This window comes from Haplochromis burtoni, unplaced genomic scaffold (genome assembly GCF_018398535.1).
Source record: "Haplochromis burtoni strain Fernald_Lab_line unplaced genomic scaffold, NCSU_Asbu1 Contig_155, whole genome shotgun sequence".
Classification (NCBI taxonomy): domain Eukaryota; kingdom Metazoa; phylum Chordata; class Actinopteri; order Cichliformes; family Cichlidae; genus Haplochromis; species Haplochromis burtoni.
Window position 1 is genome coordinate 38,850 of NW_024582516.1, and position 15,668 is coordinate 54,517.

At 41.5% G+C, this 15,668-nt stretch overlaps 1 protein-coding gene across 1 annotated transcript in view; it reads right to left on the reverse strand.

Annotated features, from left to right (window-relative positions):
• Nucleotides 1–5,539: 5,539 nt before the first annotated feature.
• The window catches only part of ptchd1 (patched domain containing 1), a 28,589-nt gene continuing 18,460 nt past the window's right edge, over nucleotides 5,540–15,668 (reverse strand). Inside the window, exons 4-5 of the mRNA XM_005932166.3 lie at nucleotides 7,074–7,792; nucleotides 5,540–6,989 (exon numbers count right to left, since the gene is read on the reverse strand). Coding sequence (XP_005932228.1) covers nucleotides 5,889–6,989; nucleotides 7,074–7,792 — 1,820 coding nt within the window. The 3' untranslated portion in view covers nucleotides 5,540–5,888. The remainder of the gene's footprint in view (nucleotides 6,990–7,073; nucleotides 7,793–15,668) is intronic.

Consider the following 15,668-nt stretch of genomic DNA (forward strand, 5'->3'; position numbering starts at 1 on the left):
TCCTGACCACCTCTCCAGCCACTCTGTGCTGGGGGAGGTTTTACTGCAGATTCATGCTATCTGAAAGATCTGTTTCTTGTGTTGGAAGCTTCCTGCTTTTATGATCCTTTTGGTCAGCAGGAGGTCTCACACACACACACACACACACACATGCACACACACACACATGCACACACACACACATGCACACACACACACAATGATGGCAGGGCTTTGAATTTGAGCACTGGCATCTGGCGTCAGCCGTAAAATGAATCCAAACAAGACAAAAGCAGCCTCGGGGCGACACCGTTCTTCAAATCTCAGTGTGTTCTTTCCTGGTCTGCAGTGTGAGGAGGAACCTGCTGTAACACAGCTACCCGTTGACCACAGGAGGGCAATGAAGATATCCACAACTTTATTTTCCACAGTGGATCAAGTGTCAGCTTTTGTTCATTTTTACTGACCGGTAGCGAAACAGTATCGGATCAGTGAAGCAGAGCATAACTGCAGCGTGCTGCTGCTCGTCTTCAGTGACGCGGCATTTTTAGGCGAGCTACTTGCAAACGTGAGTGTGAGCACAGACTTCAGGCTTGAGTAAAACTGAATTCCACCAGCAAGCTCTTCTGTTTTCATCTTCTGCTACACTTAATCAATTCCATTTCTTTACCTCTTCAAAGACAACACATGCTCATACCTGGAAGATCACCTGAGCTGCTCAATAATGAGCACGCTTCTGGGCAATGTTTTAGCAAATATTCAAACTCCAACTCTGCTGCTTTTCTAGGTAGTTGCTGTAATTTGTATTCAGCCAAGGTAATCAATGTTATATCATGGTAAAAATGTACCTTTTATTGTTGGATGCAAACAACCATAAAATAAAACGGTTTGAGAATGAATTTGACGATTAAAAAGAAGGATGCAAGCCTGCAGAAGATAATTCATCATAAAAACTATTTGGGATTTTTGCCTTAATAATTCCATTTTAAATATACTGAACAAACTATTAGAAGCTCCTGACTGCAATAGAGGCATGGATGCACAGAGAAGTCACAAGATGACTTTAACACTGAAGAAAACAAGAACGTTTAATTATTCTCTAGTAATATCAGTGTCTAAGCTGATTTTTGTTGTCTTTATTCCGTGTTAATGAAAGTATTTGGAAGTGTAAGTCATATGGAAAGATGCAAATGTGTGTTTTGTGTCTGTATCATGGTATTTGACTGGTCTTGTATTCAAGCTTGCACACCAGTTGAACAAACTTTGCATCATGTTTCTCTCCCACACTCCGGAGAAACTTTGCATGTTGTTCTGCTGAATGTTAGCAGCCCTTTCCTGTAATTTTGCAATCTTAGTGCAAAATTCAATTGTAGTGTCAGCACCATCTGATCTGAATTTGATGTGACATTACACGTTTCACCTTCCACCCACAACATAGCAACTCCACCTTTATGCAAGTGATGAATATCATTGATCATGTGAGGCATCAGAGAGTTCAGTCAACGTCCAAAAACAACATATTTATGCTAAAAATGTTCATAATACTAAGTCAAAAGTCATCTCCTGCCTTGAGGTTAAATTACCTACATCATTCTCTATGTTGGAGGATATATAATGATAATATCATATTCCCGTGTTTGTCTCCAGTAGCAGGCTACAGTCAGCAGTGAGACACACCCATGCTTTGGTCATGAAGCAGAAATATCAAATTGACTTAATTAACTTATATTCTTGAATTGAATTGAGTCCTTATCCTTGCTTCTAGGTTAGTACTTTTTGATTTTACAGGTATTGTTGCAGAGTCAAACTATGCTGATAGCTCCAGCTGGCAAGCTTTTTGTGTGAGAGTCTATAAACGTATGCAAGTTCAGTAAATATGATAGATGCAAACTTCATTTAATCCACATGTTTGACTCTGATCTTTGGCTGTTAGTTTTGTAATTCTGTCTTGCAAAGTTGCAGCCCTATCATTTTAACTAATCTGCCTATTGAAAAACCAACTTTGTGATGGAAGCCCCTACAGTTTGTGTCTCCAGGCCCATTTTGCACACTCACACATACCCTCACAAGGTGAAGACAATACCAGCCAGTCTACTGCAACAGGCACTGAAGGCACGGAAGATGTTTTATGGCTGATAGCTCGACAACAAAGCTTTGCCCGGAGGCTGGAAGATAAAATTAGGGCAGGGTATACGGTGTCTGAACTGTTCGAGTCTTAGTGAAAGAGTGTGGTGGAAAATCAAATAAACAATGTTAGAAACCTAGTTAACTACAGGACTAATGAATGCTGAAGTTTAATCCTCAGCTCCGCTGTTTTAACAGTGAATTTAACAGCATCACAGGACGGCTCTGTCCAGCATTTTGGTGTGACTGAAAAACCTGAAGTCTTTTAACTGATGTCTCAATAATTTTATATTATAAAACATTTACAGACACCTTGCACTGCTGATTTACTCTACATAGGTGCTACCTGCAGCCCATTATTTTATACCTAACACAAAACTCCACAGCTCCTACACTGGCCTACTTTACTTGTGAAACTAAGCAGCAACAGCAGCAGTAAACTGCATTTGGACTGACAGCACAAGTGAGCGTAGGAGGTGTTGGCGACCTAATAGAGCCCAGTGTGTTTCCACCCTGAGGGCTCAGTCTTAAAGTTAAATCAACATGCTGTGAGTTTTGTTTTATTTCAGCAGCTTTTAAACACTATACAGTTTATTATTTTTTATTTCAGTATTAGGGCGGCATCAAAGACACACCGTTTTCTAAGAAAAAGCAGTTCACATTTTTCTGGTATTTCAACCGAGCAAGCAGCACATCAGCACGCTTTCAGCATTGATTATTTTTAGAAGGAACACCATCCAGCTCTGTGTGTAAGTGGGACGTTTTACAAAAGATGACGCAGGCATCACAGCTAATGATCCCTCCAGCTTGCGCTCTTGCGAAGGCCAATTGGCAGTGTTCACAGGTGGGAAGCTGGGTTTCGTTGTCTTACTGATGGCTGTGGCACCTGCACAGAGCCTTAACAATACTTTCATTCAAGCAATTATCAGAGAGGATCACGCTTTAACAATAGCAGGTACTCCTACACCCAGAAGTTCAGCTACATCTGTGACTTAAGGAGTAAAACACAAAGAGGCCGTTTCCCTTCAGGAAGGGGGGTTAACAGGATAGAATAATGCTTTGATCCAAACTTGTCAGAAAACACCAGATGAGCATTAGTTTAGGTGCTGACTAAATTCTTCATCCCCAAGGGATCGAGCACATGAAGTAAGTAAAGTTTGTTTCGAGGATTTATTCAGTTCTATTTTATTTAATTTATTCAGCAACAACAGCCACCTCAAGGGGCTTTATATAGTATGGTAACGACGGTACAATAGAGCAGGATTACAGGAAGCTTGAGGATTTTGTCTGTGCACATTTGATAGCTGGCTGACTAATGCTTTCTGACATTTTCTGACAATAGATGCTTCTTGATGACTACTTAATGTCATTGCCGGTGTCTCAATTGCATAATTGTAATAAAAAGAGAGCAAAATGATTGGTATTGGATTTGACCTTTCAAGATATACACTTTTACACTCTGAGCCGCCACTTGATGACAGCTTTACAAAAAAAAAGTCAGTATTATGAACTTTTATCTATTCATTTGTCATCAGTTTCAAAGCCCTATTAAAATTCATTTTGCCCAAATGTAAAATTTTTGACCCATTTACTGTAGACCTATTATGCTTTGTCTTTTAATAAACAATATATGCATACTACTCATACTACTAATATACATTCATGTGAAAAGAAAAGGTTTGCAGTCTTGTGAAAAACCTTGTGATTCAATAGGAAGCATAGGAATTTAGAGGGTAATGTGCAGCCAGGGGCTGGTAATCAAATATACTTCAATGACTGATCATCATGTGGAGCAATGTTCTTTGAGCTGATAACACCAAAGCAAAGCTTTTTAGTCATAATTCACACTGCCACATTTGGCAACTGGAAAAAAAGACTTAACAAGTATGACTTGTTCAGAAATGTTGGCAAAAGAAAGTCTCTTCTCTCTACAAAGAACATAACAGCATCTGAACAAATCACAAGATTTCTGGAACTACTGTATGGCTTTTGAGACAGACACGACCAAAAAAGAGATGATAAGCCACAATTCACACTTCCATGTTTTGAGAAAGCCAAACACAACATATCAGCACAAACACCTCTTACCAACTGTCAAGCACAGTAGTGGAGTGGTGATGGTTTGGGTTTGTTTTGCAGTCACTCAGTCAACCATGAACTGTCTATACCAAAGTATTCTACTACTTCCACTTCAGGCTTGAGGACAATGGTCCCAAACACAACAGTAAATCTACAACAACAGAATCATCCAGACTTTAAACTGATTGTAAAGCTGTGTTGGGACCATAAGAGAGCTGTGCTTAAACAAATACCTGCAAGCTTCAATGAACTGAAGCAACATTGTAAAGAAAAGTGGGCCACAATTCCTCCATAACAATGTCAGAGACTGATAAAGTCATACAAAAAACAATTGATTGATGACTGCATATTAAAACCCTTTTTTCACATGACTATATATGTTATACTGTTACAATGGTTGATGCTTAAGTTAAACAAGGCCAAACTCTAAAATAATGAGGTCAGTGTACAAGTGATCCTGATGTGCCACAAGCTCTGTCTTCAGCTGCTCTAAATAGTGTTTCAGACTTTCATTTAAACTCCTTGATCTGTATCATGTCAGTAATCTTGGAGATCCTTCATATGGTTACCCCAGTAACCACTGTTGGGTGTAATGTATTACAAAGTAATACGATACTGTAATCACATTACGTCTTTCAATAACACACTAATGCAGCGTGTTACTGTACCAAATTCCGTAATTCACTAACCTGCAATACCAGCAGAGGGAGATGTTTTATTTCAAGCCAACATTAAAATAATCACAGGAAAGCGTTTAAAGAGACATTGCATTCAGTTCATCATAAACACATTTACATGTAAACACATTTTAGCCACCTAGCTTAATTGTTTGTGACATAGAACAACGCTGGATTGTACTGCTTTAAATATATTATCTTCCTCTTCTGGTACTGCAACTTCTGCATGATTGTCCATTTCATGCTTTGAAGGGGCAAAGCGTGAAATGGACATAGTGGACCAGTGTGTCTATTACATGCTTTGTCATGATATAGGGTTGGTCAAGTATTGAAGTAAAATAATGCATTACTTTTAATACATAATTTCTCTTGAGTAATGACCACGGCATTGTGGGCTTACAGCTCCACACGGGCAGCCAGTCAAAAGAACGTTGACTTAAATGGTAGGGGATCATACCCAAAATGGCGTGTTGTTGATAAGGGTTGTACAGAGAGGCTGCATTAAAACCCAGAATAAGATAAAATTATTTTGAAAAAGTAGATCATGTGAAGCTACACCAGCAGGAATAGAATTAGAAATTTTGAGCTGAAAATGAACAAATTAGAGTAAAAAAAAAAAAAAAGAAGAAGAAAAAACTCCCATACAAGGGGACTTTTGTTAAATGCTAATATTTCCACAAGATGATATATTACAAATCACAATGCTAAGATCTTGATTTTTTTATTTTGTCTTTATTTTTCCAGCAATAAAGTAGAAATACTCGAGTCATACAGATGATTGCCTCATGTCACTGTAGTTGTGCAACTTGATATGGTGAACAGACAGCAGTAGCCAAACAAAGTGACTGAATCTAAAGCAAGTTTTGGTGAAAAGTGTGGCACTTCCTCTGTGATTACATCACAACCTGGATTAAATTTAATGTCTCATTAGCTTTTTAGGAAACACCTCATTCACATGCCACACAGCACTAGCAACAAGCAGGTAACATGTGCACTAGAAACCTGTCTTCCTCTCTTCTCATCCCATGCTCAGACGGTGGTGATCTGGTCGACAACTCTGGTGCTGTCATTCATTTCAACACACTCCACCTCCTGTCTCTGTCCTTCCCCTCCAGGTCCATGGCCCCGGCTCTTGGAGGGGGGCAGGAAGGTGAGGAGTGTGGGCAGGAAAGCCAACGTGTGCAGGGCCGAGCAAGCGGCCGTCAGGGTGAGGCAGCGAAATAGTGTGCGTGTGAGGTTGGAGCGTATGGAGCCAATGGGTACCAGGGCAGCACCGTAACAGATGAGCGTCTGTAAAGAGGGAACACCGTGTCTCTCCAGTGCCACTCTCACCCAGCGAGTCCTGCTTTCACCCCGACCTGCAGCAAAGCCACAGAGGAGGGGGCCGCTGCAGTCTGCTGAGTGCCCCAAAGCTGAAATCAAACATAGCACAGACATGCAATCCAGCTCTACACCCCATAAGGTCATGAAGCCCAGGACGCCAAACTGGACAGAGAGCAGTGTGAGGCCCAGCCACACAGACACCAGGGGCTCCACTACAGCCAGAGAGGAGAGACCCAACAGGAAAAGCACCGCCAGCAGTGAGTGTCTAAGTGGGGAGCTGACTGCTGCAGCATAGCGGTCCAGGTAGACGAAAGAAGGGTTGAAGATTAAGAAGCGGACTCGTGAGGTCAGTGACAGGCGTCGCAGCGTGTCCAGCAGCACTGACATCTCCTCGCGCTTGTTCTCTGTTGTTTTGGCAACCAAGAAGATGCGAGAAGCTGCCACATCAGGCTCTTCGCCCTGGCCGCGCTCTGCAAATATAATGTCATCTGCAAAGTGAGCAAACTGCGGCTCACGGAGAAAGGCGTGGCGCAGTGTGCGGGTGAAATTTTCCCGCGGCTGGCTGGTGGACTGGTTGCGATCTGACAGGTAGTTCAGGTAAGCTTCCAGCCAGCTTATTCTCTGGAAGCCTTTGGCATATTCCAGCAGATCCCGCTGCACTGAGGCATTCCAGTAAGGGGCACTTTCATAAATGTAGAATCCAATCACAGGAGAGTATGAGCTGAAGTAACGCTGCTGGGCTCGGGTGTACAATACTGTTGCGGTGTCCATTGCAACCAGTGCGCTGGGGTCTGAACCCTGGGTCACCTGTTGACGACACAAACATTTTTATTACATGCCGCAAATAAAGACTTTATAATTCTGTAAAAGAGAAATCACCAGGTGTCTCACCTGTAGGAATCCCATCAATCCAAAAGAGATGTAAACCAGATACAGCAGAACCACAAAGGGTTTAACATAAGTGTTAGTGATCCAGTCTCCATAGCAACGTCGCACACAGCCCAACAAAAGGTGGGAGTCCTGAGGATGAGGGTCCGTGCTTGCTGTGGAATGTGGGTGAGGGTGTGGGTGTGGGTGAGTGGAGTTAGCAACATGAGCATGTCCACGAACAGCGGGGTTGTTAGTTGTATGCGGGTGAGGGTGTGTGTGCGTGTGAGTAAGGTCAGGGTTTGGTGTGTGAGTGTGACCAATCCCTTGTGGAGGATTCGTCACTTGGGTCTCCTCCTGGTAACGAGTGTACATTAAACACCTGTACCAAGCCGGTTTAGAGTCCAGACGGTCTGGTTTGGGGACTCGCCGGCAGAAGCAGCCATGTCTGTACCCGGTCTCCAGGTAGCCTGTAAACACCAGACAGGAACTGTAGAAGGACAACATGTAAACATAGCTGATGGTAACGGCCAGAGCAGCAGTGCGGCAGAAGAGCCGGACGGCTTCCATGTTGGTGAGCGGGGAGGCGGCCAGGCCCAAGGTCATCAGGTGGATCATGGTGGAGCCAGAGAAACGCAACATAACATCCTCGAAGACGCTTGCAACACGCTCTTTCACATGCTGGTCCTCACGGGTTCGTCTCCACGATGACAGCATCTCGAAGGAGCCGAAGAGCCCATGACCTGAGGACAAATAGAACAGCAATGAGAATGAATCTTGTATTAGACCAACAAATTTAAAAGAGATTGTAACAGTATCACACTTATTTAGCCAAAAAAATTACTTTAGCAGAACTTTGTTATTTCTGCTCTATTTGGCTTGTTTCTTATATAGAAACTAAAGAGTAAAACTTTAAATGCTGTCAATGACTAAAAACAGTAGTCAGGTATAAACATACAGAAAAAGAAAAGAGATGAGTAAAGAAATATTCAGTGAATCACAGGAAACTGGTAGCTGGTTCCAAAGCTGGCCAGGAAGCTGAAGGCTATGCCTCACTTTTTCTACATTTAAATACCCCAAGAACCACAAGTAAGCCTCCAATCTGATTAGACTGAGACAATTGCAGATAAAAAGCAAATCTGAAAATTAAGAATAAATAATATGTTTTGGTTTTTTTGGTTTTTTTTTTTCTAAATTACACAAATTAGATTCTAATTATTTATTTTAAATAAATTAACTATTTTAGTTTAGTTATTTATTTTATTCATTTGCTGCAAATGATGTCTCTTGACTTATCTGAAGAACCTTCACAGTTCACCAGAAGATACTTAGCTCTCTGTTTTCCAAACTCCAACCTCTTTGTTTTTAATTCATGGTTCCCTTAGCAGAAAACCAAGGTAATTTATTGGGATGCAAGACATCACCTGTATTAAAGACAAATATTTTTCTTGTAACTAGGCTTAAAAATTAAAGCTCCTCTTTTCTTTACAAGGGGTCAAAACTATATAAGAACCTCCCAGGGATTTGTGTCTCCTCCCAATCTCAAACTGGGGATCTTTCAGCCTTGTTGCTTCAGTTTATTCATTTCATCAAATCCCAGTGTTGCACAAGGTAGTGCAATAGTGCTTCTGAATATTCCCTCTTTGTATGAGGTCACACCAAAATCCCATTTGAAGTGGAGCTACATGAAATGACAGATGTAAGACACTGTGAAAATGCCATTTTCTTTTGATTGTAACATGCCCAACGTGAGAAATACCAGAAGCGCCATTGCTCCTGTAGTAGCAAATACACCTTAGAGCCATTAGGCCTAACAATAAAGAGACTAATAGTCTTACCACAACAGCACGATTTTCACATAAGTGAAAGGAATGAATCATTGTCGATTCAATAAAGCAAATTAGTGCCCATTTCCATGAATTTGTGCTTGTCCAGTCTCACGTGCTGTGCATACACATTGATTTAGGTGCAGCAGATGGTTTTTAAGGGTTTTTTTCCTTCTGTGGTTGCCATAGCATCCGTGAGTCACCAGTAACACATGTACACCCCACCGCTACCACCCTCACCCCCCTCTCCAGTGACCTCAGCATGGCGAAACACTTAACACCTAAGCAGAGGCGCATTGTACCGACACTTGAGGCGTGGGCATGGAGTACAGAGAAAGTCTGCAGATCTGCGATGTGTGAGAGGGAATTAGACAGAGGATGACGGAGAAAAGAGGTGCAGAGGTTAATGTTGCAGAGACAAGATGAGAGCAAAAAAGAGAGGCTGGAGACAGCACTTGTGCAAGGATATTTACCAGCATGAGACAGGCACACAAGCAGACACACTCACATTTAAAGAAGCACTTAGAGGAACAGAGAAGGATGTTTCTTTTTCCTGAAACTATGTCTGCCCTTGATACGACTACTGTGTTGCAAAATGGTTTTTTTTTCAGATATTGAAAAGTCTTTGTCAGTTTGTTAACTATGGCAAAAATGGAGCAAACAGGCAGAAGAAAATAAAAAATCTTAACAAGCGATCTTAACATGTGAAGTATTGCTGCTGATGATCCTTGGGGGATATAATGTATGTATGTAGAGTTGTGTTTGGAAGTTTACTTACACTCATCATAGTCATGAATGTCATGTTGATTTTCAAATCCTAAGAATTAAAACATGAGAATTGGTTGCATAATTTTGGGTTGGTGTTGGATTTTCTCTAATCCACGCAGGGTAAAAAGTATACATACAGGCTCAGATATATGCATGCACATTTTAATCTTTAAATAAGTGGTACTGCAGATTCTTCAGTGTCTTTTAACCTTCTTTTAGCCAAAGCTTATTAACTTCTCATTAGTGATTATGATTTACCACAACTGGTAGTTTCTCTTTGTCAGCATGATGAATGATTTGACCAATAGTCAAAACAATAGGGAAGTCCAAGGATCTCAGTGAAGATCTAAGAAGGAGAACTGTAGATCTGCATAAATTGCCAAGGTCCCTTTGAGACATGGAGGAACAACTGAAGATTTCAAAATAATCAGCTCCAGCAATTGTAGGTAACGACAAGTTAGCTGGATTTATCAACACTTTACCAAGATCTAGAAGAAGATGCAAATTGTTACACCCAGATGAGAGGAAACTGGTTGTTGTTCAGGAACAATCAGGAACCACCAAGACTCAAGCCTGCCATGGCTGCTGGACATCCGTGTCACTGACCACAGTGAAGCACGTTGTCACGCTCCTGGGACGGTGACCCAATGTTTTCGGTTTTGTATTATTTATCCTTGATTTCATGATTTGTCTTTGCTAGTCTCTCGGTTTTGGTTTCTGTCTCAAGCATTCCTAGCTCCTTAGTTCTTTAGTCTTTTCTATGGTAAGTGGTATGTCATCCAGATATGGGAGAAGGCTGGCGTAGAGGGCACTGTTTATGTGATGGCATGCCACATCAGGCCCGATTGTGGTTTGGTTTATGTGGACCAGATGAGAAAACAGGTATGGCCCAGATGAGAAAACAGGTATGGCCCAGATCTGGCATCAAACTGGCACTTCTGACTGACTGTTGTCATGGCAGGGTGTATGTCATCCAGATATGGGACAGGGCTGGCGTAGAGGGCACTGTTTATGTGATAGCATGCCACATCTGGCCGATTGTGGTTTGGTTTATGTGGCCCAGGCTCATAGAAAACAGGTCTTCCCCGGATCCGGCAACAAGCTGACACTTCTGACTGACTGGTGTCATGGCAGGGTGTATGTCAACCAGATGTGGGCCAGGTCTGTAAATGATGGCACTATTTATGTTCCTATTCTCCTATTTTAGTTAGAAGATCCAAATGCTATGTTACAATACTATACTGCTATGGTAGCCAATGTTTCAAATGCAGGCTTGACAGGTTTGTGAGTGTACACATTTTGATCCCTGGCTCCTCCAGTCTGAATGAATGTAGTTAGGAAGCACTCAGTTTAGAGAAAGTGTGTGATTGAGTGAATGTGGCATGTTGTATAGAGTACTTCAAGTAATCCGGGAGAGTAGGAAAGTGCTATATAAGAATCAGTCCATTCACTGTCTGAACAGAGTTTCATCATGTTACTTTTGCACTGTTATGTTCCGGCACACGTTGTTATTACATGGCTTGATTAAGGTACACATTAGGCTGACATCTGGGGCCAGAGCTGAAACTGTTCTGGGCCAGCACAGGGCCAGCAGTGTGTCTGCAACTGGCCCGTGGCTGCACATGGCTCACATACCGCAAAAAATGATGGCCCTTTGGCCAGATCAGGTTTGCACAGAACCACCAGTGTGTCTGCAACTGGCCTTGTGCTGGCCCATGTGTGGATTACCTCTGGCAAACCTGATCTGGGCCACCAAAGGGCTGTCAGTTTTTTGCGGTATGTGGGCCATGTGTAAGAACTGTTACGTTTCGGTGTTGTCAGTGTTTTGTTTTTGCGTGACGGTCATGTGTTTTCCTGTTTTACTTTGAAGGTCTGTTATCTTAGTGTGTTCAGTTTAGAGGTCTGCATTCCCGCGGCTGTCCCGCGGGAGCCGTGGGACCCGACCAGATTTCTTGCCGCGCGGGAATAAATTTCCAAATAAAATGCGGTAGCGGTCGGTAACTCTGGTGTAATTTGAACGGGAGCGCGCGGTCTGAAAATATAGCGTGCCCGACATTTTTTCGGAACAGCATATCTGTGATTTCCTCATTCTAATTGAGCACTGGGTACAGCCAGTGCTCACGCCTGTTACACGCACTGAGCGCATGGATCAGTGCTTTTTGCACGTGCATTTTACTTGCACAGTCTGTGACTCTGTGCGCGCATCACCTGCATCAACATGGCAGAGCAAACTGAAGATGCAATTTCCTTGAAGGACGTTCAGCTGGGATTAGACAACGGTCAGTTTACTTTAAGGAAACCCACATCAGGCAAGTCTGATGTATGGGAGTCTTTTTCATGCGTCATAGACGCAAATGGAAAAAAATTACCCTTTGTACAATGCGATAAATGCCTCAAAGTTTTACCCTTTTGCAGTCACAAGACTGGAACCTCAGGTTTAAGGCAGCACTCATGTCCCATCACAAAGGGGCAAACAAAACTGGCATTTACTAAATCTTTGCTGGTGCCAGAGAAGTTTAAAAAAGAAACCAGAGACAAATGTGTTCAGTTTGTTTGCCAAGACATTCGACCGTATGATACCATCTCTGGAAAAGGCTTCACACAGCTGGCCCAACATTTGGTCGACACAGCAGCAAGAATAGGAAAATTCGATGTCTAGGAAGTGTTATGAACAGCTGATCGGATCGGCAAAGCGTGTTTCTGGAATATTATGTTTTTGTTGCTGCAAGTGCTTTTTATGCAGTTTTTGCAAAGCTATATGTGGAAGGAAACTGTGACCTAGGACAAGCTGATGGCATAAGATGTAAGTACAACTCCTCCGGTTTCATATGCAAAAAAATTATTGCGCTAGCTTACGTGGTTGCAGAGCTACCGGGATTTAAAAATAGTTACGCAAAACGGAGCTGCCCGCTCCGACCTGGCTTTAAAGGGTTAAAATAGAAATTGCTGATCCAACCAACCAATGATTTATGAAGGAAAATCATGAAAATTATCAGGGGTGCCCAAACGTTTGCATACCACCGTAAATTAAGCTATTTGGCCACAATGAAAACAGGAATTCGGAATTATTCGGCGGCATAAAGGTGAGGCTTATAAACCTAAGAGCACTGCTAGCTATTAAGCATGGTGATGGGAGCATCATGTTCTGGGGCTGTTTTGCTGGCAGTGATACTGGTACATTGTAGAATGTGGATGGAATAATGAAGCAGGAGGACTACCTGCAAATTGTTCATATCAACAGCTATATGGTTGAACCTTTGACACAACTGGATGTTCCAACTGGACAATGACCCCAAACACATATCTCAACTGGCTTTGAAATTGATAAATCAAGCTAATGGTAAGCTTCTAAAATTGCCTCCCCCAAAGCGCTGAGCTCAACCCTATTGAAAATCTGTGGGTTACACTAAAAATTTAGGGAAAACTAATTTACATGAATTCCACCAATTCTGCCAAGAAAAGTAGTCAAATATCCAGCGAGTATTATGCCTGAAGCTTGTTGATGGCTACTAAAAGCATCTGGTCAAGATGCAACTTGCTAAGAGTCATTTAGCCAAATATTTGTGGGAGTCTATGTATGTATTTGAGCATTTATGTATGGTCATTTATTGGACAAAATCCAAACTAACCAAACAAATGTATGCTGTACTGTCATTCCACACTGGAAAAAGAACTGCTCAAATGAATAAATAATAAAATGTGTAAAATTTTCCTGAAGCTCAGGGAGGCATTTTTTTTTTTTATATCTGCCAACTGTCTAAATAAATATGTGAAAAATACACAACCTACAATACTGTAAAACAAATAAAGGTAACAGATTATTTCACGAGGTGCCTCTCTTAAAAACTAAATGATCCATTAATTTGATTTTTACATATCAATTAATGTGGACTGACTGAATGTGGAGATGACTGTTTTAGTTAAATTACAAAATAAAAATAAATTTGGGGAAATTTAAGATCAGCTTGGTTTTACGAGTTTTCCTGTGAAACAGCAATAATTTCTTTATGACTTTATTAGTCTCCGACATCATTGTGGAGTAATTTATGCCCAGTTATCTTACAGTTGAACAAGCAGTTTATTCCTATTCTTAACCCTTTAAGCCGGTCGGAGCGGGCACGCTCTTTTTGCGTAACTATTTTTAAATCCCGGTAGCCTGCAACCACGTAAGCTAGCGCAATAATTTTTTTTGCATATGAAACCGGAGGAGTTGTACTTACATCTTATGCCATCAGCTTGTCCTAGGTCACGGTTTCCTTCCACATAAAGCTTTGCAAAAACTGCATAAAAAGCGCTTGCAGGAACAAAAACATAATATTCCAGAAACACGCTTTGCCGATCCGATCAGCTGTTCATAACACTTCCTACGTTGGAATAGACGTCAGCGCGAACTTTTGCATGTTCCGCCATTACCTGCCCGAAACCGGAAGTGACGTCATTTTCGCGGAAATGTAGTCTTTTTTACCATCAGGGCCTCAGGGCCTATACTGGTCTTTTTAAAAGTTATCTTTGACTTTATGACTTTCTGTGTCGTTTCTGGGATGCTTAGGACTCATATTGCACTGCTGGAAATAGTTTATTTTGATGCATATGCTGCTTTTTTGCAAATTTGCAGTATAATATTTATTTTCGTTTTTCCTGCAGTGTATAAAAATTGGTGTATTTCAAAAATAAAACTATGAAGACACTCAAAATAAATTTCCTGTGGTGGAAACTATTTTGTGCAACTTTTTTGTATTTACAGTTTTGAGGGATAAGCCTCTTAAATTTCTCTAACTAGAAATATATGTTAAAAAAGCAAAAACGATTTTCAATTTTTTTGTAGTTTATTGCACTTTTTTGCAATTTATGTAATTACTATGCACTTAATGAATACATATTATTAAAATCTGGGCTATAATGGTTGTATTGATGTATAGCAACTTGAAATGCTCCCAAAAATGGCTCCACAGCATGTAAAAATATAATATAAGCTCTGGCGGACTTGGTTCTATGGTAGGTCTTAAAGGGTTAAGGTCCCACCTTTAGGTTGAGTCTGGATTGTTGAATGGACTACTGCAACACTTGATTCTTTTCTTTTTCAGCTATTCTGTTGGGATCATTGCCTGGTGCAGGGGTGGAACTCCAGGCCTCGAGAGCCGGTGTCCTGCAGGTTTTAGATGTGTCCTTGATCCATCACAGCTGATTTAAATAGGCTAAATTACCTCCTAAACTTTCTTGAAGTTCTCCAGAGGCCTGGTAATGAACTAATCATTTGATTCAGGTGTGTTGACCCAGGGTGATATCTAATACCTGCAGGACACGGCTCTCAAGGCCTGGACTTTGCCACCCCTGCCCTGGTGCCTGACCAAGTTTGCTCTTGCACTGATGACCTCACATTTGACTCTAGAATTCTCTGGAAAACAGATGAGTTCATGGTCAACTGCAAAACCACGTTAAATCACCATACTGTGCTTGACAGTTGATATGAAGTATTTGTCCTACTTGTACTGTACTACTTTTTCCCTGCATTTTTGTCTGTAAAATAAACAAAACTTTCAACATAGCTGCAGTTATAGTATGTACAGTAGGCCAATATTGGGCTCTTGTACTCGGTGAAGGCAGGGATGGTGGAGCCAAAGTACAGACTTACGGAGGTAAAAAGGTACACTCAACACTGACTTATTGCTAAACACAACAAAATAACAAAACAGACTGGCAGACAGAACACACAGTATGAAACGAGAGAAATAGCAACACAGACCAAGGAAAACGCAGGGTTTAAATACACAGAGGGAGCAATCAGGGAATGGGAGACAGGAGGGAAACACAGCTGGGACAAATCAAGCCTTATGAGACAAGGGAAGCAAAACTAAAAACACTGACATGTGACACGGACTTTCAAAGTAAAGCAGGAAACATAACACAGAGACTGTAGGACGACAGATGACAAGGGGATACAGCTGACAGGGGAAACAGAGCAACTATTGAACACAGACAGAAACCAGAAGACTAAAAACTCTATTGAACCCAAAATATTAGAAAT